Source organism: Cydia fagiglandana, chromosome 23 (genome assembly GCF_963556715.1).
Source record: "Cydia fagiglandana chromosome 23, ilCydFagi1.1, whole genome shotgun sequence".
NCBI lineage: Eukaryota > Metazoa > Arthropoda > Insecta > Lepidoptera > Tortricidae > Cydia > Cydia fagiglandana.
Genome location: NC_085954.1, coordinates 7,894,136 through 7,920,784, shown reverse-complemented (window position 1 = coordinate 7,920,784; position 26,649 = coordinate 7,894,136). Strand labels below are relative to the sequence as shown.

At 38.8% G+C, this 26,649-nt stretch overlaps 2 protein-coding genes across 3 annotated transcripts in view; both read right to left on the bottom strand.

Annotated features, from left to right (window-relative positions):
• LOC134675849 (uncharacterized) overlaps positions 1-26,649 on the bottom strand; it is a 30,064-nt gene that overhangs the window by 1,585 nt on the left and 1,830 nt on the right. Inside the window, exons 4-10 of one of the 2 annotated variants that reach the window (XM_063534151.1) lie at positions 22,477-24,244; positions 8,456-8,749; positions 6,781-6,798; positions 5,751-5,857; positions 1,241-1,330; positions 825-1,056; positions 42-347 (exon numbers count right to left, since the gene is read on the bottom strand). In XM_063534151.1, coding sequence (XP_063390221.1) covers positions 42-347; positions 825-1,056; positions 1,241-1,330; positions 5,751-5,857; positions 6,781-6,798; positions 8,456-8,749; positions 22,477-24,244 — 2,815 coding nt within the window. The remainder of the gene's footprint in view (positions 1-41; positions 348-824; positions 1,057-1,240; positions 1,331-5,750; positions 5,858-6,780; positions 6,799-8,455; positions 8,750-22,476; positions 24,245-26,649) is intronic. The other variant, XM_063534152.1, reaches the window with a different exon arrangement.
• LOC134675897 (uncharacterized) lies at positions 10,218-12,259 on the bottom strand. The gene is made up of 2 exons (XM_063534233.1): positions 12,145-12,259; positions 10,218-11,858 (listed from the first exon to the last, which is right to left on the bottom strand). Exons 1-2 carry the CDS (start codon positions 12,172-12,174, stop codon positions 10,914-10,916), a joined length of 975 nt encoding a protein of 324 aa, XP_063390303.1. The 5' UTR covers positions 12,175-12,259; the 3' UTR covers positions 10,218-10,913.

Here is a 26,649-nt window from a genome sequence, read left to right as displayed (position 1 = left end):
TTCTGGTTACGAGAATAGAAATTTAAGTAAACCGGTCTAACCTGTGTCCATGTTCCCTGTGCTCCCTGCGTCACCGTCCCCTGCGTCACCGTCCCCTCTGTCCCCTGCGTTACCGTCCCCTGTGTCCCCTGCGTCACCATCCCATTTATCCTCTGCGTCACCATCCCATGTGTCCCCTGCGCCACCGTCCCCTGTGGCGTCAAAGTCCACGTCTTCCAATTCAGCCATGTCCAAGCCCCCGATTTGATTCTCGATCATCTTCTGACGCATGGACTTGATCTGGTTCCTGCTTATTTTCGGCGGCGGGCCGATGAGGTGCATCGCTTTGAAGTTTATTGGGATGCCGTCTGCAACAAAAACAGAAATATTTGAGGACAATCTCAACGCAGATCAATGAGATCAACCTAGTTAAATAAATAAGGAATAAGATGCAAAAATGTAAATATATTTTTGACGTTATGAAAATGGTGCTATGTAACACTTTTTGAGTCGCAAGTGTCGATAGGATATGGTCTGGTATAGTCGACGTCAAAGATATGTTTACATTTTTCGCCTTATTACAAGGGAGTAAGGTACAAAACTGTAAACATATCTTTGACGTCGACTGTACTTGCGTACTTACAACATTAGCCATATATTGCAAAGTGAATAATGTAAGGTCATAAAAAATTGGCTTTTATGCATTTTTGTTGATCACATGTTGATGTTTTCTATGGGAGAGCCAGCATATATCCCATAGTAAACGTTGCTCAGTATGTAAATATGATATGACCTATACACTCACTAAAGGGTTGAAAAAATATCGCCTATATTACAGCACTCACCAATGACGTCATTGTCTATATTACAGAGCTTGTCAAAGTCCTCAAACCGGGTAAGATTGACCATGAACATAGCTCCCTTAACGCTCTTCTTGACCGCCGACGCCTGAATCCTGTGTTTCTTCAGGTACTGCAAGACTGCCTCTTTCTTAGGAGGCTTGCCGGAGGCGAACATACGGACGGCTAAGCCGGTTTGGATGTTGAGGATACGCTTGGTTATGTATAGGCGGATTGTCTGAAAAATCAAAAACCGATTTTAACCCTTTGAACGCCACAGACGGCAATTGACGTCAACGCAAAATCGTGACAACGACGCCAATGACGGCATTTGATGTCGATCGTTTTTTGATGAAAATCTACTGAACAACACCCCACTTTTAGGTTGGCATTATTTAAGACCCGTTGCCAAGCGTATGTACCTTGTTAAAGTCATTCAGACTGTCGGTGTTAAGGAGTTTGCAGATTACGGCTTCTTGCTGACCGGCGGGGTTTAAGCATTCTTCAGAGAACTGAAAAAAAGAAGGAAGTAAATAAAAGTCAATCTCAGGTGCTCAAGAACATTACTAGGTAGTAGGTACTGTAAAGGTTTGCAACCTTTACAGCCTTTTTAATCTGTGACTGGTTAGTTATGATATTTAAATTTAGAATATTAGTCCGCTGTCAAATAGAACGCGGTGCGCATTCGGCATTCGATGAGAGGCAGCTACCTAGTATAGATGTTGATCTTATTGTAAAAATTAGCTAACATATTAAAAAGAAAGTCAAAGAAAGTGTTTCCCTTGCCCACGGTGTCCTCCCGTTAGGTCGTCCTCTTTACAGTACTAATGTTTTAAATATTTCTGAAACAATTTTAATCACACTCCTTCGTAGGTACTTAATAACCAGGCCTCGGAGTTTTTTTAGCACGGTAAGACTAAGGAGAGCTATGGAGTCTTTGTTAACATTAAAATTAAGTTCATACTCATACTCATCCTCATTAATTAAGTACAAGTAAATTATGTACAGCTCTAGACCTAATAAATATCAGCGATCATCACAATAACGAAATACGTAACTATATATTCATGACATAATGTGACATCTGATTTACTCATACACATATTTAGGTAAAGAGGTTTAATCATAAGTGGCCTATCACTTAAAAAAGTACTTAAGACATGCAACCTATGATTATAAACATTGGTAATACGTATTCGACATATTAAAACGATATTCCATAGATATTAAAACTGTTTATTATTCATTAAGGTTGATATAGAGCTACAATATTTTAGAATAGTTATGCGTTACTCTTCCTTACGTCTACAAAACAGTTCGTTCACACATAATGGGCAGTATAAACGTCGTAAGTCGCATTCATGGGCATCATTTTCAAGACACCAATAGTGACGGCAGCAATCTTCACAATATCCAGTTGATTTCATCCCTTCATCTTTAAGAGATATAGCCTCACGAGGTAGTCCTTTGAAGAATATGTCAACGTAGATTGTATGAGGAAGTTTCAAACAGTAAAACGTGGACCGCATATTTTCTATCTAAAATAAATTAAAACAATATAAACTGAGTGTAAATAATCACGCTGACACGGAAACGCTACAATAACATTATAATAACTTTACTTGATCCAAAACTGGATAATCATTTTCGAAAAAATCGTATGCCTCTCTTATAAGACCAATAACTTTCACCATTGCAATATGGTACAATGATTGTGGATTTTTGGAGAACAGTTTTTTAATCGCGTACTTCTTGGACAGCATTTTTATTACTTAATTACTTAAGATTCAAAGGTGCAATGCAAGAGCTAACAATGACATATATTACAATAAAAACAAAATCGAATCGCTTTATTGTCAAAATACTTATGTTTTTTATTTTGTTTTAAAGAGGATTTATGCATAAAGTTCTTTACCGGTGTTAGAATGGTTTAAGAGCAAAATGTAACAAAATCCAACCAACATATTTTTTTAATTTTGACACTGTTGCTTTTCGATTTTAGCTGTGAAACTAATATGACTGACATACCATTAAATAGAGTTTTTATAGCAATGTCATTTAGAGTGGTCACGCCTTCGAAACTAAAAAAAAAAATTTAGAAATTTTGACGTGTTTTTTTACAGAAATGATAAAGATAGAGACTCAATACTTTCTGAGAAAATACTTACTTTTAAGTTGACTAAAATGAAATAAAGATAATATGATAAAGTTCAATACTTTTAGAGAAATATACTTTTTTAATATTTCGGATTTTTAATATTTCGGATTTTATTTTTTTCCAGCTGAACCACATGTTTTTTTTGACAAAACTTTGCAGAATTGTACTACTAAATGTAAGTAATTATAGAAAAAAAAAACAGCGTTGAATTCCAAAAGGGCATATCTTCTTCCCTTATCTTGCTACGGCCTTTAGTTCATAAAATAAATAATAGCTATAAAAAATACACCACCATCTTCATTGACGAGTAACAAATAATATGAAGGTAAACAACCCCATAGAATTAACAATCAATATCCATAGAACACGTAGCTATAGGAATGAGTTCTTCAAAATCTTCACATGGTACGTGTACGTTGTTTATTTCATCAGTCCAGTTGTAAAATGTGTAAATAATTGAGACTTTTTCCATGTTCTCTGGAGTGAAACATGTTCTATGTTGGTCAAAAATCCACTTATGACACGAAAAAGATCTTTCCACATCGACTGAAGTTAAAGTAGCATGTTTTAGAACTTCCTCAAATTGTTGTGAGCTTGCCATCGTTCGTATTTCATTAATATCTGGGTTCCTTTGGAGAACTTTTACAAATTTATCTCTAATCGTGTCAGGGCCGAAACATGTAAAAAATTGTGTAATGTCGTCTATTACTTGAAACGCTTGCTTTAATGGAATATTTGTACACTGTAATTTTGTAATAGATTCAACAATAACCTGATAATTGTCTTTAATAAAACTAAGCTCATTTGGCATGTTCATATCCATCAATGCGGTTTGGGCGTTTGCTATAGAGATGGCTTCTTTTCTTGAAAATTCAAAAATAATACTTTTTATTTGCTCATAATGATCCGCGTAGTAAAATGCAGCATTCAACCATGTCCCCCATCTGGTTATTACAGGCCGCGGCGGTAGGGGCACATCAGGGGCCATCGTCTTAAATATTCGTGTTCTCTGTGGCGATTTCAGAAATATCTTTTTTACATTTGATATTAAGGCGTTGACTCCTTCATGTTCTGATCTTATTTGTTCAGCAACACGATTTAGGGCATGCGCTAAACAAGTAACATGTTTCATGTTGATAAATTTCCGTTTTAAAATTTTGCCTGCGAGAAGCATATATGCAGCGCTGTCCGTGCAAAATATTAAAAATTTGCCAATGTTACCTTCGAAATTACCTTGCCACAAAAACATAAGACTATTTTCTACCACTTCAGCGATCGAGTTTCCATTGACTTTTTCTAATACCTTACATGATAGTAAGAAGGGTCGACACGAGGATCCTTGTAATGACTTTACTATAACATTGACAACGCAATTACCAATAACATCTACTGTTTCGTCCACGGAAAGCCACAGGTAACAATCTTTAAATGAGTTCCTTATTTTGTCCATAACTGGGTTGTAAATTTTTTGGAGATAAAATTTTCTCAAAGTTGATTCGTGTGGAAGTCTTTTATTCGTTATTGGGCAGCAATATTTTTCCATGAATTTTCGGAATTCGGGATGATTAAGTCTGTTCCAAGGAATGTTGCAGGTAACCAGGAACAAGCAGAGATCAATATAGAAGTCGCTTATAGCTCCACATTTCTTTTGGTGCTTGTCAGAATTAACATGTTTCAGAACGTTGTCCTTTTTCAATCTAGTTATAGAACTTTCACACACAGTGCAGTATATAACTGCTTGATCGGTATTATACTCTAACTCTTCATAGGGTTCTATCCAGCGGTGTATAAACGAAGAACGTTGGCGAGATTTTGTATTGTGTAGAATGCTGTTGACATGCTTTAATATAAAAGTGTGTCTTAATTGCGTGAGATGTACGTCACAAGACACACACATTACTACACATTTTTCGTGATCGTATATAAGATCTTTGTACGGTTCAATCCAGTGCAAAATTTCAGATATTTGTGGATCCGTCATAATGAAATCAGCAATTTATTCCGAAATTTGCCTTAAATGAATATATTGAAGTAACAAATCATACGTCTTAATATGTTGATACATGACATATGATGTCATTAAGTGCATTATCTAAAGCGGCCAGTGACAACGTATAGTTCCTTATCTTAACAGTAATTATAGTATGTAGGTACGTTAAGTACTTAAATAAAATATTGGAGCGATGACACTGCAATATGGGTAATATAATAATATTAACATACACATATACATATTATTACTTTTTTATAATATAACATTTAATTAAATATATGTAAACAGAATTAATTACATATAAGTAGTGTAAGTATTTATAAAACGATTCGGACGAACTTAATTAATGAGGATGAGTATGAGTATGAATTTAATTTTAATGTTAACAAAGACTCCATAGCTCTCCTTAGTCTTACCGTGCTAAAAATACTCCGAGGCCTGTTAATAACCTTAAGAGATGGCAAACGCAAAAATGTAGTTTTGATACGGAATTTTTAAACGTTTTTACTCAAGAGTTTACAAGGCATTTTTATTCTTTTACCATTTACACGGCAGCCAGTTTTCCATGCAGGTATTTTAACTGTTACCAGTCAGTAGGTTTACCAGTGGCCTATTTTATAAAGCTACAAGTTACAATTTACAAGCGGAAGTCTTTCTAACCCTATGTGTTAGAACGAGACTTCTGCTTGTAAATTGTAACTTGTAGCTTTATAAAATAGGCCACAGATGTTGCTTACTAAATACAAAGATCCTACGGTACTCTAAGAATAATTTAACTTACCAACTTGTCCAAGTGTGCCATCTCGTCCTCCAGTGCCTTGGTATTATACTCATCCATGCTGTAGAGGTCGTCCTGGTCGAATTCCCATTTGCGAAGCAGTTTCATCTCTGCACACACATTGTTACATTCATGTACAGTCACCAGCAGAAGTTGCTAAGCGGGCCAGGTGGTCAAAATGATCTTGACGCGACTTTAATGTTAAGAGAATAAGAGCGTGTCGGCATAATTTTGAACACCTCGACTGGCAAATTCTGCTGCTGACTGTAGTTCACTTTAGTATTTTAACAAGGGTAAGGGCAGTTTTTGTTGTTTAACAGCAGGGGTGCGAAACTCCTCACTTCGGGCAAACTCCGTCACCGACCCCTGTGTCCCCTGCGTCACCGTCCCATTTATCTCCTGCGTCACCGTCCCATGTGTCTCCTGAGCCACCGTCCCCTGTGGCTTCGCTCGGCTTAGCATTGCTCCAAGCAATTATTAGGGTTGACACAACTTGACGTCCCTTTGCATGCACGACCACAGATAGATAAAGCCCTGAATTTTAACAACTCTAAATAGCCGAAAGGGATAGTGCCATTTCGCTGGCCCAATATTACAGGGTTCTATGTTACACTTTCAAGATAGTTGAAATTCGACTTAATGTCACTATGACAATGTTCAAATTTCAGTTCGATAAAAGTGAAACATAGAACCCTGTAATATTGGGCCAGCGATATATTAGAAAGGGGCAGCATGATTCGACCCAGAACCGCTGTCAAACTTCGGTTTTGTAGGAAGTTTTCTTTCTGTACGGTACGTAGTACCTACTATTATTTGTTCTGTTCTCTCAGTCGTGAGTGAGGATACGAGGAAGACGAAGAGACGAGAAGTGTAGGTACAGTCAGCAGCAGAAGTTGCTAAGCGGGCGGGGTGTTCAAAATGACCTTGACACGCTCTTATTCTCTTAACAATAACGTCGTGTCAAGATCGTTTTGAACACCTCGTCCGCTTAGCAACTTTTGCTGCTGAGAAACTATAGCAATGTTGTACTTACGTTGGATGACTTGTTTATCTGTAAAAGAAAAATTCTTGCATTAACACACGGGCATTGGCACAAACTATTTTTTCAAATGCAGCAAACTTGTAGGCATTCAAACTAGACCGATAAGATATTAATATCGAGTCGTTCGGCCTGGGAACGAAGTCATAAAATTAGGGCATGCTCCCGGGAATTCCCGGTTCTCATATTCCCGGGAATTCCCGGGAATTTTATAGTGTCAAAAGAACCGGTACTGAAGACCTGGTACCGGTACTTCCCGGTTCTCATCATATGACTATTTATTCCCATTTCAATAGTAGTAATGTTTTAGTACTTTAGCTCGGGACTTTATATAACATTTAATAATAGTGCTATGAAACGGGGGACTCAAATAACCCGACAAACTAACCTAGTAAAGTAGGCATTCGTGCAGGCCGTCATAGTGCTGAGTGCATCGACTACGCTACAGGCGGAGGCAGTGTGCCGGTTAATTTCGTAAAATAGGTTGGAACGCCAATTAAGTGCTTGTTTACAATAAAATAAGTCATTTATTAATTCTTATGCAAATATTTATATGAAAATAAGTCATTCATAAAGATTGTACGCTAAAATAATGAATTTCTCAAAAATAATCAAAAGATATCTTGAGAACCGGGAATCCCGGTTCCGGCCATGCCCAGAACCGGGAAATGAAATTCTTGGTACCGGAACCGGTACTGCATGCCCTACATAAAATACCCGAGTCGGGTTTTCGGCACTGAATGTATTAATGGCCCACTTTCGCTTGTCAAAAACCGGGCAAGTGCGAGTCGGACTCGCGCACGAAGGGTTCCGTACCATAAAGCAAAAAAAAAATGCAAAAAGAAAACGGTCACCCATCCAAGTACTGACCACGCCCGACGTTGCTTAACTTTGGTCAAAAATCACGTTTGCTGTATGGGAGCCCCACTTAAATCTTTATTTTATTCTGTTTTTAGTATTTGTTGTTATAGCGGCAACAGATATACATCATCTGTGAAAATTTCAACTGTCTATAGCTATCACGGTTCGTGAGATACAGCCTGGTGACAGACAAACGGACGGACGGACGGACAGCGAAGTCTTAGTAATAGCGTCCCGTTTTACCCTTTGGGTATGGAACCCTAAAAACGGTATAAACGGCTCTAGACTCACTTCTTGTATTTATAGTCTCCATAGACTAGGAATCCTCTAGACCGAGTTTGGAGCAATTATTTCATGAAACTGATGATGCCAAAAATACGGGGGTGCGCGGGACGAGGTGAACGAAGTCCCGTTCCGTGATTGGTCCGTTCAAAGACACGGACGTCACACAAAGACACTTTCGACTCGAACATGGAGTAAATTTACCGTATGCATGGCAGAGGGGGTAGCGCGACTATGCTCAGTCTGGAGAATGTTTTGTCTGTGATAGTCTCCTGTCCTGAGTTCCTTTAAAAAGAACAAATTAAAATCGAATTTTGAACTGTAATGTAATAAAAGCAGGTTCCAAATTCAAAACTGCAATAATGACTCTGGGTCTTAGGAGGATAGAGTATCTAGTTGCATTTACTACATAGTTTCAAATGCACTGGCTGACCTTACCTACCGCTTGTGTCCAAATATCGTAAAAAAAAAAACATTTTTTTTTAATAATTAAAAAGCAATATATAAAGAATTGATGGACGTTTACCTGTGAGAGGCGCCCCCGGTTTCTTCTTAGCCTGTTTAGCTATGCTCGGGTGGACTGGTGGGCCTGTGTTCTTCGCAGCGGCTGATGCAGCTGCAGCGGTTACATTCTTTACACTTGCGGTTACATTCTTTACACTTGCGGTTACATTCTGTACACTTGCGGTTACATTCTTTACATCTGCGGTTACATTCTTTACATTTGCGGTTCCTTCTGGAACTGCTGTGGTTTTCTTTTGTTCTCTTCCGTTCTGTCGTTCAGCTTCATCTTTTTCTTTCTTCATTTGAAAGATATCGTCTGGAAAACATTAAAAATTAGATTTGTGTATCACTTTGTGAGAGAAAAAAATGTAAGCATCACTAATTTTGGAAACGAAATATTTCGATGCCCATATTTTTTATGAGAAGTTCCCGAAACGTGCCCAAAATGAAGATATCTTGATAATACTCGAGCGCATTTTGGTCGGGTACGTGAGCCACCTAAGGGCGCACCAGAGAGTGAATCATCTACACTCTAATAACACGAATTAAAAATTGTCTACTCCAGCCAGAGCACACAGTCGCTGTGGCCGAAATCGGTCAGGAGAGCACCAACATCAGGAGTAATGTGTCGCAGAGCTATATCAGCGACCTTGATAACTCCGATAGTGTCATTGAAACAGTTCTCTGATTATTCGTCAACCTTTTTGCTACGGCATAAGGTTTATTGGTCAGCTAAGTGTTACTCTAGTACTAATAGTACCGATGTAGCTAAAGTACGGAAGTAAGCTGAAGACTGTCTATTGCGCATGTCTGTGCAGTCGACATCATCTCAAAGATTTATTTATTTGCTAGCGGGCTAGTTAGGTATAGTCTGTGCATTTTTCAAGTCCGCCATATCGGACAGGCTATACTTAATCCTTTGAACGACACGCGTATCATGTGCGGCGCGTCAACATGAACCTTGATGGAATGCACGAAGGTTGATATTAGTTTGGCTGTAGCCGCGCGCGTCATTTGACGTCTGTGGTAGTCATAGACTAGGAATCCTCTAGACCGAGTTTAGAGCAATTATTTCACGCAACCGATGGTGCCAAAAATGCGGGGGTGCGCGGGACGAGGTGCGCGAAGTCCCGTGCCGTGATTGGTCCGTTCAAAGACACGGACGTCACACAAAGACACTTTCGACTCGAACATGGAGTAAAATTACCGTATGCGTGGCAGAGGGGGTAGCGCGACTATGCTCAGTCTGGAGGGTGTTTTGTCTGCGGTGCACTACTTTTACTTATAGATGTATAATGTACGTAACTATGAATGTTCAATACCCAAGATATCTGGAGCATTCCATGAAATTGTCTATCGTTTGTCCCGTACAAACGCGTATTTTCTGAAGATTTGCAGGTAGGTATATGAGTTTCCTTTTCCATGACAAATGGTCAAAAATATGCAGAGAACAATAATCGCCTGCTTTAAATGCCCAAAAAAAGTTGCAAAACAGGAAATAAAATGCGTTTGTACGGGACAACCCGTGGAATGCTCCATCTCTGCACCTATAATTTTACTATCGTTTTGACACTTCATAATATACCATATTGTAGTAAGTATACATACGTAGCTCTAAATACCTAAACGTGAATTTACTTCAGCAAATTAGTATTGGCTGAAAATACTATAGGTAGAAGGTATAGTACTTGATATTTTGTGATCATAGAGAAGACCGCCAGCCGAGCTGTGTAGATAAAAAAAAGGAAGCTTCCATTTAATTCAACATTAAAATAAAAAGCAGATTTATACTTGGGTAGGTACTTTTTACTTTCCTTATAATTATAGTAGGCATATAATATGAAGCAACAAACATTCCAAATAATTACTAACTACCTACCTACATATAATCAATTAATCACAATATTATAGTTTTTTATAATCGGATTCAACAACGTTATTTAAAGAAATAATAAAATCTACCGTGGGTAATTATAACAGTCAGTACGCTTGATAATACAATTCTTCTTAGGAACGAATTACGCTACGAACTAAGTTTAAAAAAGAATCCATCAGAAATTCCAATAGAAATTTCGATAAAATAAAATTCACCTGTAAGTAGGTACCGTAATTAATTAATACTTAATTTTAATAACAGTTTATAAGTTTTGTTATTGTATTTTATATCTTATTCCTTGAAAAAATTTTTTTTCTAATAGATAAAAAGGTCCTTATTGCAGATGAAGCATTTGGACCCTTTTCTATGGAAAGACACATCTTGCCATTAACGTTGTGTGCAAAAAAATACAAAAATACAGTCTTTTAAACCTGGGGTTTGTCTTTCAAATCAAAGGAATTGGAAATAAGAGACTTACGCTAAATATTATTAGTAACAAGTTGTTATCCAATCGGCCCCAGGTGTTTTCAAACTATTAGATCCTAGGCCTATAATTATTCCGCTTCCTTTCCGCGAACCAAACTAGTTTTTAACAATCTCACCTTTAGTTTTTACTCTGACATGACAGTATATCTGATTCTACCTGTGCCACTGCCGACTGAAATTGTAAATCTTGTGGTGTTTGCTTCGAACTATTTGACGTTTCTATTGGCTGATTCTTAGTTTCTTCAGGTTTAGACGTCATTAAGGCTTCTTCGCGGACCTGCTTTAACAAAATCGGATCTTTATAGGTCATACCGTAAACCTCACCATACCTTTTAATAAGGTAACTAATTAACCCCCGTTCTGTGAACAATTTTGCTGGGAACATTTTTTTAAAACGCTCATGAACATGTTCTTTGATTCGATCAAAAACGTACGCGTCAAAACCAGGGTTAGGTACGCCTTTGTCCATATCTAACTCCATGATTAGTCGGGTCATGCGAATCGCCGTGGCTTCACGGTGTACCCGGTCTTGTTTTTCGGGGTACCCAGGTTTTGATAATTTGTTTCTCTTCCTTCTTTGATTCTTTGACAACTGACCCACTGACATATAACGCCAGGATTTCCGCGGTGGTTGGTGTTGTTGGCACATATAATAGTTGGGCACGAAAGATGAAGTTTCTAATTTGTTCCAACGATATCCTTTATTGGTTGGCTCTATTTTTACGCTTTTTGTATCCTCGTGTTTTACATTAGGCTCGTCATTTTTGACTTCTAACTTCGGCCTTTTTGGATTAAAGTCCACTTTAGAAAACAGTTTCGTCGCAGTAACGCTTACGTGTTCATCTGGAGGTTCAGTTTTTATAAAGCTTGGCTTGATGTCGATTTCCCTTTTTACATTTTCGTTACTATTCGCTTCATAACCTGGAGTAGTAGGTTCGGTTTTTATTATTACGTTTGGTGAAGTCTCGGTTTCTTCCACTTTAATTGTGCCAAGATTTATAGATGAACATCCTGCCACGCTGGTATCTTTATTACCGTTGTCCTTCTCCATTTTTACCAGCTTCTGTGAACAAAATTGACATAAACTAGCGTACAATCCATTAAAATACTCTTTTAACGACTAGAATGATTAGGTACTTATAGTTTACATGTGTTGGTACAAGGAACCTTCATAAAATATTTGTACGATTTACTAGGGAAAAACAATGAACTGATAAGTTTGCTTCGAGTCCATGCATGCAGATAAGTGCCGTAGGACAGTATGATTTGGAAACCACAACGTTTATAAAAGTCAATTTTTTCAACAATAACGTACGATCAAATTAAACGTTAGGAACTATTATGAGTACCATTAAAAAGTCGTTTGATCTACGCTGCATCGGGCTTAGTACTCTTATTTTGGCTGTGATTTAACTTCCATAATAACTTTGTCTATCGAGTACTGAAGTTGCCAATCTGGCGGCATCAACGTGGGTAATTGAGAAGTATCGACTCTTGGCTTCGGAAGAGTGGGTGGTTTGTACTCCTTCAAACCCTTTTCACGCATCTCCTTATATAACAAAGGATCAGGGAGACCGAACCTCATTGTATACCGCTGAACCACAAAGTTGAAGCCCTTAATATATTGATCCAAACTGTTTCCAAAAATAAAGCCGATACGCTCAAAAACCACTGATCTGATTTGTTTTAAAATGTACTTTTCAAGCCCGTGACCGTCACAATTAAGTCGATGTTTTCGTTTTCCACAAGACCCATATAAATCTGGTCCCATAATTTTCCTGGCGATGTATTCTGCAGCTCGATGCCGGACTTGATTGTTTCCTTCTTTGCGTTTGGCGTTGTTTTTTTTAGGTGCCGGCACTCCTTGTAGTTCTTTTTCTTCTTTGAATGGAATGTGATCTTTTTTAACATTTAACTTTTGTGCTTGGTGTGTATTTTTCGGTTCCGGCTCGTCTTGTTTGGACTCCTCATTCTGTATTCTAGGTGTAACATCTTCTTCAGAGTTGGCTGGCATAATTTCGTCTGGTGGCTCATTTTTAATGGAGATTGGTTCGACATCACTCACTGCAAGCATTTTGACCCTCGTAAGTATTCGTTCCCCAGGAAGCCGGTGTATATGGCTCCGTTTTTATCCTCACATTCGTCGAAATGCCAGGTCCCACTTCCAATGTTTCAGGATTATTAAGTGAATCTTCTGTTTCTTTGCTGGCGTTATTGCCGCTGCTTTTCTCCGCCTTTACCACCGTCTGTGGACAAAATTGATGATAAATGGCGTCTATATATGTGGCATGGTTTCATAATTATAATACTTTCGCTTTTCGCGAGTGCGAAGTTACTCTATAACTAAAATTGTTGTTAGCTAGGGTTTCCTCGATGTGGTTTTACTTTGTTGTTGGTAATTGTTATCTCCCTTCTTCCAGCATTTTAAGCCATTTGGTATACTTCACTCTTCAAGCTCTTTATTCCACATTGGTGGGAAATAAGCGTACAACCCGTGAACCCGACTGACGTCTCAATCACACTTACCGACCTCAACGCAGTTTTGCCTGCGATGTGGCGTTATAACATTTATTTAGGTTTGGAATAGTTTAGTTTTAATGATTACTTACTTTGTATAATTTTACCTGTTCTATAAATAATTAAGGTATTGTGTTTGTAATAAAACGATCAGTGATATTATTTTTAGTACTTACTTTTTTATTTTTAGAATGATAAAGAAATGGATGAGGATACTAGAGTCACATCGATAATCATGTTAGATCACAATAAACATAGCTGCTAGAAAATCAAACTTAACTAAATACGAAATCTTCGCTAAACAAACGATTTACCTAAGACCTAAGTGGCTTACCTAAAAAAGGATTGATGTATTTTGAGTTATGACAAAAATATTACTTAATCTTAAACTAATAACAGTAATAACCTGAGAAAAAAAAATCAAATCTATGCTTAGTGAAATTAAAAATAACAGTCATCCAATAAGGTAATCGGCCATAGGATGGTCAATCAATATGACGTGTGTAGGTACTTACGAAAATGTTTTGTTCGGAATATTAGGTAAGTATACTATTGTGTAATATATTTGTTAGAATTATACCAAGAAAAGTCTGCAGAGATTTTGACAGCACACGCAGTGCAGGTGTTATTTTGAACGTCAAACTTTTATGAAATTATGACGTATAAATAATACTGGCACTGCGTGTGCTATCAAAATCTCTGCAGACTTTTCTTGGTCTCACTCTAATAAAAGTGTTTAACTCTTTAAGAGGTAATTCATTAACAGACTATGTCCAAAAGGCACATCTTAAGAATCTTCTTTATTTCTAACCGTAAGTAATTGCTATATTAGTCTACCGGCTGTAAAAGTAAAGTAAGGAAATAAGGTTGTAAAGTAAAATTGTGGAAAGCCAATCAAGGGTATCCTCGATTTGTTTATTTTGTTGTAGGCCTCCCTCTCCTCCTTCCCTCTTTAAAGTCCTATGCATAAGTATACTTCAATCATACTCCAAAAACTTTATAACACATACATAGCAAATAAGCGTGTACTCAGATTGCCGTCTTCAATCACACTTATCGCAGAGTTTGGCCTGTAATCAGGGGTGGGGAAACGGTTGATGTAGAAAACAAAAAACAATAAAAACTATGTTTTAAATTACTTCACGTGTAAGGTATGATTCCCACCGAACGGGCGGAGTCGGCGCGCATTTCACATTTGTACGGCCGCAAGCCGGTCGGCTCCTCGCGGACGCGACCGGCTCCGGACGGAAGCCATCGCTTCTGCCATACACATTGAAAATGCGCTCCGGCACGGCCCGACTCCAGCCGGTCGGTGGGAATCGTAGGTACATAAGATTTTAACGGTACGGACTCGAGTTGAATTTGACTCATGTAAAAAGTATGGTTTTTACGACTCTTCATTTTTCCCGGCTTTTTGGCCAGAATGTAACGATAAGTTAAAAAAGTTTTTTTCTCAAACATGCAATGAAATATTGATGTTATGTTCCTTATAATAGGCTGCGAAGTATGACGTTTCAGGTGCGGCTAGGACAAAAGGTCGTTAATGGAATTTCATACACATCTTGCAGGCCTAGGCCGGCAAAGTCCTCTTTTTTAATTTTCATTTCACAGATATTTGTGACACAGCATCGTGGCATTCATCCATTAAAAAAAACTAGAGGCAGTTATTGCTTTATGGTTCGTAATGACACTCTGCCACTACGCCTATAAAAAAAAACAAAAAACAATGTTTGCTATAATTTGCAGTTTTATTTGTATAAAATCAACATGAACTTAATAAATAATACATTCTATAATTTTAAATTATAAATTTAACTACACAAATCAAAATCTTTAAAATATTTCATCTAAACGTTAGCGGTAAAAAGGTCTACTCAAACACGCGTAATGATTTTTTTTAATTGTTATGGAGGTAAAGTTGAAAAATATTCATTCTGTTTTATTGGATTTATGGTGCGTTGTTGATTTTTTGACTTTAATATGAGTTCCGACGAAATAATGAAATTAATATTAATTGTAATCGTATGTGTTGGAATTGGCAGCGTAAGCAGAATTGATTTTAAATAACTTGCTGCCTCTGCCGCTAAGTCAAAGACGAAGTATGTATATGGTTGCTTATGGCAATTTTATTCTTTGAGAAACTAAGAAAAATGGCTTACAGTTTATTAGAAACAGTTTTGTGGCATATTTTAAATGAATGTAACTACAAATTCGTCAACACTGTGGAAATTATACTTATTTACTCCATGCATAAAGCAACGATGTATGTGAAACATGATATCAACATGAAAGACTATGTAAACCTTTGTGACGAAAACGACAGTCAGACGGATACAAGGCGAAAAAATCAAAGATACATGAAAATATACGGGTAGTAAAAATACACGACTCGTGTAAAACATACGCGTGATAATGATATAGGTACGTGTTGGTTATATTTTGGGTGTAGTTTACTTTTAGTTTTTTCTATAAATAAAACTTGGGTTTCGTGGATTTTTTATTTTATTTATTTCATTGCATGTTTGAGAAAAGCACTATACATACCTCGGCGGGAAATGGGGTTGCCCGCGCTCAGACCTATCCGGCCTCGCTTCGCTCGGCCGTCTATATGTCTTCGGCCGGCAACCCCTTTTGTCCCGGCCTCTGTAGTAATGTACTATTTTTACAGTTACGACAAAAACATAACTTATATGTAATTAAATTAATAACAGGATTAGTGAAAAATATTTAAAAAATGCTATTTTTTAGTCTACCGGCTGAGACAGTATCTCAGATTCCACCTTGGCTACCATTTTCTTAAATCGTTTTTCAGATTTTTTCAGCTTTTTTGGCCTAGTTCGTTTGTTTACTTTCGGTTGTGACAGTATCTCTGACTTCACCTTGGCTACCATATTCGGAAATTGTCTTTCAGATTTTTTCAGTTTTTTTGGCCTAGCTTGTTTGCTAAGCCGTTTTAGAGCCTTTTTACGAAAAGCAATATACAGTAAGTTCTCTTCAAAACCAAACATCTCCCCGTATCGTTGATAAATGTAACGAGAGTCTGTTATTGTTTTCCATTTGCCCCCAAATAAACTTATAAATCGCGAATACAAACGTGTAATAAGCATGTTACGGATTCGTTTTTTCAGAGCGAGTGCGGGGACACCGTTTTCCAATTTGAAGTGTTCTTGACCTGTTTGCATAATTCCTTCGGCAATACTCTTTGCGGCAGAACGACGAGCTCTAGAGTTTGCCTTAAAACGTTTTGTATTCCGGGGTTCAGTAACAGAATCATGTATTTCGGACGATATTTCCTGAAAATCTTCTGTTTTGATAATAAATTCGTTGAAGTGTTTTATGTCTTTGATATCAATTGGTTCCTCATCGTTTGGCTCTTTTTTTGGTATTTTAGGTTGATTATCTTCTCTGAAAGAATCAAAATGCAATTGCGAGTGACGCTTAGTTTCGTACTCATCTGATGGCTCTATTTTGATGTTTGGCTTGATATCAGAAGTTTCCGCACAAGGTTCGCATTTTACCCTCACATGTGCTGGTTGTATTTTACTTGTTTCACGGATGTCACCATCTTTTCTATTGTTCGATCTTTCGGAGGTTTGCACACCGGACTCTAGTTTTATTTCAACAAATCTAGGAGTCCTATAAGGTTCCCCTTTAAACATCGCAGGAATGTAAACATCTTCTGAGTTTGTTTGTTTGCTCCAGTTATCGTTGTTTCTCTCCAATTTTACCAGCGTCTGTGGACAAAGTTGATAACAACAGATGTAAATTGTTTCAAGATCCGAACAATAACTGTTTACAAATTTGATATATACATGCCTTTACATGTGAAAGAGAACATCCGTAAGTAAAACATCATATTCCTGTTTAAACCTATTTTCAGTGGATCCTTACAAATCCTTAGTCAAGCGCTCAACAATATTATGTGTACTATCTCAGCAATACGATGGAGTGCATTCACCTTCAACGAACGAACCACCACCATAATTGTTTTGTAAGTACATTAGAGTTTTGTAGCGCAAATAATTCCGTTGTCATCCTCTTCTCTTTTGTTTTTTAGTCAGCTGTGGGTACGCCGCTTCGCTTAGGCCCACTTGCACCATCCCACTAACCCGGGGTTAATGCGATTAAACCGTTAACTCAGTGTCAAATTGTACTGGTAACCATGGTAACTCCATGTTTAACTGATTAACCCCGGACTAGTGGAATGGTGCAAGTGGGCCTTAGTAACGCAACGCCGAAGATTGGAATAAGCGATGCGTGTATAAAGAATTTCTACTTTTCCGCAATATCATGTTAACTTGCTACCGGGATCAGAATCGAATCATTGATCATATGTGTAGTAATAAGTGTATCATCAGATAATATGTATAGCAGGTATTATCTGCAATTAAATTTATTGTAGTCCTATTTGCGGTTAAACCATGTAACTATACTTGTTGCAAGCTAAAGTATATATGACTCCTTACACCCATTAGCGTCATCATACTTGCCATCACTGCCATCATACATAAAACCAAAACTCATCTCTACTAATAAGAAATATGGTTCGAAATCGAATCACTAATGTCAAATGATTTAAGGGTTAATTAGCAAAAGTAATGGACTTATATTAATAAAAGCAGTTTTTAATTGAATTGCTTTACTATTTTAAGAATTATGACGGTGGTATCACAATCACACATAGGTAGAAACTTACAACAAATTATAGAGCTTACAAGCAGAAAGTCAATTTTAAAGCTTTCCAAATTATATTTTCGTTCCAAAACCTTAGACCACATCGACTATTCTAACTAAGGTTTAATCTAATATTAAAAAACAATAACATGTACTTATTACGTAACTTAAAACTTGTAAACTTCTGGCTAAGCGATTCTGTTATTCGACAGTTTCGCTAATAAGAAATAAAACTAAAAATTCGCTAATATAAGTTGCTAACTGACAGCTGACGTGTTAAGAAATAAGTTTAAGAACCATTCATAAAATGTGTCGCTTAATAATTTCAATCCCGGGTAAATCCATTCGACCCCCTCAGCATAAATCTACCCATTCTACCCTATTCTTCTCTTAAAGTACCAAAATCGCATAATCTGACAGATGGATTTACCCGAATTTGAAGTTAAACGACTCAAACGAGAGCTACCAAACCTGAAGGATAACCTTTTTAAACACATTTTTTGTTTCTTTCATATTGTGGGGATATTAAATGTCTTCTTCAAAGAGTTCAAAGCCAAACCGCTCACCATAACTGTGATAAATATAAAGATAGTCCATCATTGTGTACAAACCATCTCCAAGTATGTCACTTAGTCGCGTTTCCACACATTTTAATATTTTCCTATAAATCTGGTTTTCAGCACCGGGTTCGGGGTCAACGTAATTCGCTATAGAGCCGTAGGGAGTTATAGTCTCTCTAACACCTAATCCCATAATCTGTTTCGTGATATTTCTCGCGACCAAACGACGGACTTTTCTGTTTTTGCTGCAAAGTTTTTTTACCTGGCGATTAAGAGAATTATTAAAGACGTATATCTCGGGTGACAACCTATCTTGAACATATTTTTCTTGTTTGAATTCCATTGATTCTTCTTTCTTAGCGCAGAGTTTTATACCATTTGGAGCATTGTTGTTAAGATCTTTCTTAGGCTTAAATTCTTTTGGAAAATTAGAATAGCATTGCGAGTTAATTTCATGCTGATCTGATGGTTCAATTTTCATGGAATTTGGCTTAATATCTTGGTGACTATTGTTTGATATTTCAGAAGTTTGAGCACTAGGTTCGGCTGTTATAAAACTTGGTTTAATATCATCGTTACTTGTGTTTGATATTTCAGAAGTTTGTGCACTAGGTTCGGTTTTTATGAAACTTGGCTTAATATCTTCGTTACTTCTGTTTGATATTTCAGAGGTTTGAGCACTGGGTTCGGTTTTTATCGTAATAAGTGTAGGAAATGTATTATGTACTATTTTACACATTCCCGGAATATTTACATCTCTTTTATTTTTTAATATACCAGGAATTTGCGCGCAATTTTCAGTTTTTATCTCAACAAGTGTTTTAGATTTGCCAGTTTCGACGATACATTTTCCCGGGATGTTAACATCTATTGTATTAAATTGTGTTTCAGAAGTTTCATCACAAGGTTCGGTATTTATCGTTATGAGTGTTTGAATTCTGTCAGGTTCTTCCCATTCGGGGTTGTAAAAGTCTTCCCTGGACGTAACATTAACGGGGATTTTTGACGGTTTGCTGCAGTTTACGCCATTACTCTCCATTATCGCCGTCTGGGGACAAAGTTTTGGGTTGAGGTGGGACAAGGTTGTAAATGCATTATCTTGAAGTCGCAAGTCTAACATAGCTATTTATGAATTTGGAATTCTGAATTTGGAAGCGTGTGAAATAAACGTTACTAACTCACAGCCGCGTGGTGCATTGTACGAATGTGTATTGGTCGTGCCGTAGTAATTTTTAAATTCGCTAACCGCGCGGCTATTATCGCTGCCTGCTTTCTCGCTATGACTTCCACTCAAGTCATAGTCAACGAGCTGTTGGCATTTCTTCGAAATACCGCCGTTTTTATAGGAGACCAGCATCATACAGGTCTGCAAGTTCAGCTTCCAGGATAACATCTGTAGTGGTAAGGCGCTCCTTTGCCAGACGTTCGGCAAAACCGACGAAATGCCATCACAACGAAGAGATTGAGGCGTGAAAAGTCTAAGGGACATCATTTCATTGTTCCAGCGGATATACCTAAATAATTAAATAAACCTAGATAATTAAATAATACGTGTAGTATTTACGTAAAGAAGGTTCACTGTTTAACAAAAGCGATCTTTGTCGGGATGAAACCGAATCATGCCCTTCCAATACGCAATAACGTTATAACCTAAAATTATACAAATACAGAAGTGTCACCCGCATCGTCGTATAGTCGAAATTGTTGTAGAGGTATATGGTATATCTCCTTGAGAGATAATATATGTAGGTTATTTAAAATAATCTATATGTACCAAGTTACAAATCTGATTTAAAGCATTCATTGCCACCCAGCCAAACAAGACGTCCGCGCCAGGCCACAACAATTTCGCCATATAAAGCAGTAGTGCCCGACTATCGGGTCGTCCGGCCTGGGAACGAAATCATAAAATACCCGATAGTCGGGTTTTCGGCAATGAATGTGTTAAATAGCATATAAATATTGTTAATGATTTGAACGACACGTGTATTTTTTTCTAAACCACGATGGGAAACAAACGTAGCCCCATTGCGGTTCATACACATAACTATATATTTTTTTAATAAAGACAGACCTTTCTAAAATCATACACGCTCCGAATGTATCATATTTTCGTATTGAACAACATTCTATGAAGTGTCAAAAGCGATAGCAAAAGGACGTTTTCAACCAAAACATAATAGTTATTTGTTTGACAAGGCGGCAAAGTTGTTGTTTAACCGCTCGTGTTAAATTGATAACTGAGCAAGCGAAAGATTCCATAATTGAACCACGAGCGTAGCGAGTGGTTCGACAAATGGAATCTTGAGCGTTGCGAGGGTTTCAAAGCACGAGGGTTAAACAAAATTTGCCCTCAAGTGAAACACAAAATTTTTCACCACACCAACCCGAAGCAAATATTAAATGTAAAATATGAAACAAAATCTAACCCAAATGAATGTTATTAAATATTTGTCATCCAAAATCATCATTTAAAAGTCAATTCTACCAGCAAACATTAGAAAACCACTCAAAATATGCATTTGATTACTTTGCCTCACATGTGAATAAAATGCAACTTTGCTATCAGTGTTTGAAGTGCAAAGTAAGCCATTCCATTCCAAGCTGGTGTGGTGAAAAATATCTTACGTTTATGACATCATTCATAGTTCTCTCCTCCTATACTATAATACACCTGATGGTGACTTCTTTTATTTTCGTTGAAGTACCTACTCATTTCAGTGAAATATCACAGCTGGGATAAAATTCAACTGATTGTTCACAATAATCAATGCAAACAAAGAGTTTGCACCCAGCTAGTAGGTACGGCACCTAACGCTAAATGACTTCATTAATTTTCAATAAAATTTTGCTTCCGTCGTTCCGTCTCAATCTAAACTCCGTTTATCCATACTAAAGGTATGAAAAGTTTGACAGAATTGAGTCAAAATCTCAAAACGACTCAATTACTGCGCAATAAATATCACATTAGGCTAACGCCATATCGTCGCGAAGTGTTTTGCGTCTCCGAGGAGCGAGATAAATAATATGAGACGACGGGAGTATGCAATGTGGACGCGGTCAGTGTATAAGGGGTATTACACTAAATGTTCTGCCGGGCTCCTTTTTTTCCAGTACCTTGTCTGTCAGGCGAGGCGTCGTTTGTTATATCACTTATAATACGACAGTTTTATGCTATAAATCTTTCCCTGATTGACTTACTTTTTCTGAAGCTGCGGGGAAATTGTGACTACTATTTAATCTAGTTAACCCTTTGAATGCCACGCCTTTGAACCTGGGCGCAATGCACGAAGGTTGACATTGGATTGTAGCCGCGTGCAAGTTGTAATCCTAGGCGATCAAAGGGTTAAGGAACCCTTTCCCTGTTTCTGGCAACCAGGGCCCGACAGAACGCAAACGTCAGACATCCGAGACCAGCGGAGAAGATTGTGATTGTGTTTCCATATCATTGGATTAATTGTTCTAAAATGTAAAAGCAGGCAACAACGAGGCATAAATCGCCACACGGCAAACATCACTTATGCTATACACTCCTTCCACCTAGCGCGTCTCTCAACTCTCTCGCAAAAGTAGCATTCAAGTTTTGTGCTTGGCGCTGCCATAGAGGGAATGCAAAATACGGTCGCGCGTCATTAGGAGGTTTGTGTTGTAACTGCGATTACAAAACAGAATTACAGACCACTTGTGTCCACTCCGGCATAAACTGCAATGAGCCGCGCAGCGACTGCAAGAAAATATTTTGCAGTCCGTCTACGGCACCATTTTCAGCGCAGTCACATTTTGGACGAAAGTGCGTATGGTAAGGTGGCATGAGAGAACATTGGGGCAATAGAAACACGTGAGATATCCCCATAGTTTCAAACAAAATAAACTATGTTTCCCCTACCACACATGACCTTCTAAAAAAGCAAATAAAGAAGATTTACTAACCTGCATCTTTTTTCTCCTTTGGCGGTAACGCCTCATATTCCCTCGTACTTTTCTCGCGAATCTGCACCATTAACGTCTTATCGTCTTTAAAAGGAAACGTCGCCCTATAGCGCTGAATAACATCAGGCATATGCACACTCAGTTCCTCGCCGAATATTACGTCTACACGCGATTTGATGCACGCTTTCAATTGTTTGAAAATAAAGGCATCAAGAGGCCCTTTAGGAAAGTATTGTTTCTCGATGTCTACACCGAGGGTTTTTTTGGCGATCAGAGCAGTGGCCTGTTGACGATTTGTTTGATCCTTATTTATCATAGAGCGAAGACTTTGAGGCTTGTTTTTGTCTAAACGCACCTCAACACCAACAGGCTTATTAACCGGTCGCACTGACACGGGCGGATACGTTTTCTTCGCTTTAACAAAATTATTCTTATTCGTATTAGCGGTGTGCACTTCGTTTCTTTCGTGTCTAGGTGTCTCATGTTTCGGTGCGGCCTTAGGCGGGCCATGTTCGGGTCTCGCCTGCCTTTTGAACTCCCTAGAAGGGTATTCCTTCGGTTTGCCGTAGTCGGGCTTCTGGCGGCCGCCCGAGCGGTCTCGGGGTGCCACCGGCCTGTCGTCACGCCAATCACTCCCTTGGCGTCCGTTTTTGGATGTTGGCCGGTTCCTTCGCGGTTCTTCTGCAGGTCTTGATTGCCTGCCTGAAGAACTAAAGGAATTCTCGGGCTCTCTGGTCCAAACGGGATCGCTGATTGGTTCGTCAAAGTTTTGGTTTCGGGGCCGGGAGTCCCTGTAGCGACCATGATCCCGCGGTTGGAAGTCTTGATCATTTCCACGCGGTGCATCGCTAGCCGCTAGGTGATCGTACCTTTCTGACCGAACGTTTTCCACGGGTACTCGATCTTCCCATTGCGATTTCGGTTGGTCATCCCATTGCGGCTTAGATTGGTTGTCCCATTGGGGTTTCGGTTGGTTATTCCAATGGGGTTTCTGTGGGCTATCCCATTGCGGTTTCGGTTGGTTATCCCAATGCGGTTTCTGAGGGCTATCCCATTGCGGTTTGGGTTGGTTATCCCAATGCGGTTTGGGCTGGTTATCCCTTTGTGGTTTGGGTTGGTTATCCCGTTTCGGTTTGGCTCTGTTATCCCATTGCGGTTTCGGTGGGCTATCCCATTGCGGTTTCGGTTGGTTGTCCCATTGCCTGGGTTCCTCACGCCATTGAGGTTGATCATCCCACGTTTTATCAGGTTGTGGCTCCCAGCCCCGATTATCGTTGCCCCACTGTCGCTCGCGTTCCGCGCGAGGTTTGGGCTCGTCCCAGCGTGACTGTTGTTTCCACATGGGATCGGATTGCCGGTAGTCAGGATTGGGCTCTCTAGGTTGATATTGGGGTTCAACGTTTTGGTTCTGACGAGAGAACTGCTCTTGAAAAACGCGATTCTCGTCCGCCCATTGTTTACGAGGTGGAGAAGGTTCTCGACGATTCTTCGACTTGTTAAAGTTGTCAAGTCTAGACGATCTTTTGCTGCCAGCCGCTGGTCTTTCGGGAGAATGACGACGTTTCCTATCCTTGTTTCGGAACGTTTCGGGAGGTTGCTCCCTCGAGTTCCTACCCCAATCACCAGGCTCCTGGTGTCTAGGCTCGTTATTAGGAGCGTACGCTTCAGCCTGGTACCCCGAGTACCCAACAACTTGAGCAGAAACTGGGATGGGTTCCGTATAATGCATCGCCTGAGGAACGCCGACATAGCCCGTATAAGCTAAGGTCTGTGGACAAAGTAGTTAGAAATACAAGTAAATACGAGCCCAAGTATTATATAATCATGGGCGCAGCATGAAGGATCTCCTCGTTTGAATAGAGTGTGTAATGGACTTGCATATATCGCTATTGCTGGCTAAAAAGAAAACGGAAGCCTGAAGTATATGCCCATTTTACGGAGTAAACGCCAGCGAGTAAGTACAAGCTAATTATGTTGCTTTTGGGATGTCACCCTGGGTAGGATACGACTCAAGACTGCATGAAGGATAGTTGGAAATTAAAGGCGTAGGGCGTAGAATACCACCTACATCTTTCAGTTTAATTCACTTATCATCCTACAGAAAATGAATAGTCAAGATATAACCGTCTCTGCTACAATAAAATCGTCCCTTGCTGCGTTTAAGACTGCGTGAAACGCGACATGGTCCAGGTTCCAGGACCTACGTGCAAAGAGGCACAATCCTCCAGAAGTTGCTGCCGACAAATCCTCCTACATCCCCGGCGGTAACGTCTAGCTGTACTTGCCAATTAAATTAAAAGTTTAAGAATTGGCAGTAAATCCCGCTAGCGAAGGTGTTAATGATTGTTCACGCAAAACCGATTTCAAATCGATAAGAGCGAACACACGGCGACATGTATTTATACAACACCATGCTATTTTGCTCCGCGGCTCTTCACAATCGAATGGTTTTTTTTTTCGGTTTACATACATTGGTCAATAGCCGTGAAGGGCTATTTGCACCGTTCAGTGTGGGCTAGGTACATAGAGATTGCACCAGTAAATATTTTTTTATGAGAAATGCCGGTAAGTAATTTCTATACAATTTTGCATTCCTTAGTGCTTGCTGTACCCTGCATAAAAAATAAAACTTTAGACCACACCGAGAGAGCCAGAGAAGAAGACAGGTACACAATTTACAGCCTGCTTCGCAGGGTCGCACTAAACAGTAACTGGAAGAGATCCCTGAAAGGGATAAGTTCGCCTTTGTACTAATGATGTGTGTTCTTTCATGTTTTATGTTTCTTTTTGTACAATAAAGTATTTTACTACTACTACTACTACTACAGTAGCAAGGGTATTTTCCAAGTCAGGTCATGATTTACTGTCGGGACATATAATAAACTTGCACACCATTTAATGGCGAGATTCACTGGCATTGTTACAGCCAAGGGTTAAGCATACGCATCCATTTTTCTACGCAGTTAAGTGCGGGAAAGGTGGATTACGGCATTTCCTCGAGCGATATCGTTGCGGTTTTTTGTATCCGCTTCTTACGTTTTGCAGGTCATAAAGCTTGGTTACAAGTCTTCAACCCACTAGTGACTTGTCTCACGTGTTGTTGGACTGCGTCCGGATTTCGGATTTGAGAAAAAGAATTTTTGGTAGTTTGGCTCCATGCACAATGGAGAGATCAATTGTTGGTTGGCAGAGCCTTTATCTGACAAAGCAATCAGTGATCACTTTATTGATCTCTCCCTTGAGTAGGGAACTATGAAAGCACCCATGAGGCTGACATGTCCACCTAGAGTGTCCAAAGCCTCAATAAAAATCAGATTTAAAAAAAGTAAAGGCGGAAAAGCTCAATGTGGCTAATGCAATATGAAGTATACCCACAGGCATAGCATAGCAAAAGGCAGTCACTCTCACTACACCTTTATTGCTAGGTCGCAGTATATTTCAATCAAGAGATGCCTGGCATAATATGGATGGGTTGCCATTTCAGCCTTTATGACAAAAGACTTATCAAGTCATTGATGTGTATCCGTGAGAATATAATTCTGAGTTTCTTGGGCAACTTTGGCTTACTTTACCGTAAATATAAACAAGCAAGTATTTAAGCTACTTTCCCATAGACAACCAGCTTTCTACTGGCCAAGCAATAGCTTCCAGAAACATATGTGTATGTCCATTACACACCCTTTGATAGTTTTTATGCAATTTTTGGCCCCTGGATGAATCTAAAAAATTCTTCAACTTTCAGGTTCATGGCTTTCAGAATTCTTCCAAAAACCATTCACCCCTACTCGGAGGTAGTTTAACACAATCACTGCGGGATGGGATCATAAGACCCCAAGCAAAGTAGACTAAAACTTGCCATATCATAGGTGTTATCCAATGATACATTACTTTAAAATTTGCGTACATGTAATGGACAGGAAATGATTCCATTTAATTATAACCAAACTGCACAGTTTACACAGTACAGTATATTATGCAGCGTCTTACTATGGAAACTGACTGTGTCCGTAGGCGTACCCATGGTGGGGCAAGGTGGGGCAGTTACCCGGGTTACCCCACCCTGGTCTCTGACCATAAGCTAAGAATTTCTGTTTCAACCATAGGTACCCTGTTATAATGTACCCAGACTCCCCTACTTCTGCCTTTAAAAATGCTGGGTACGCCCATGACTGG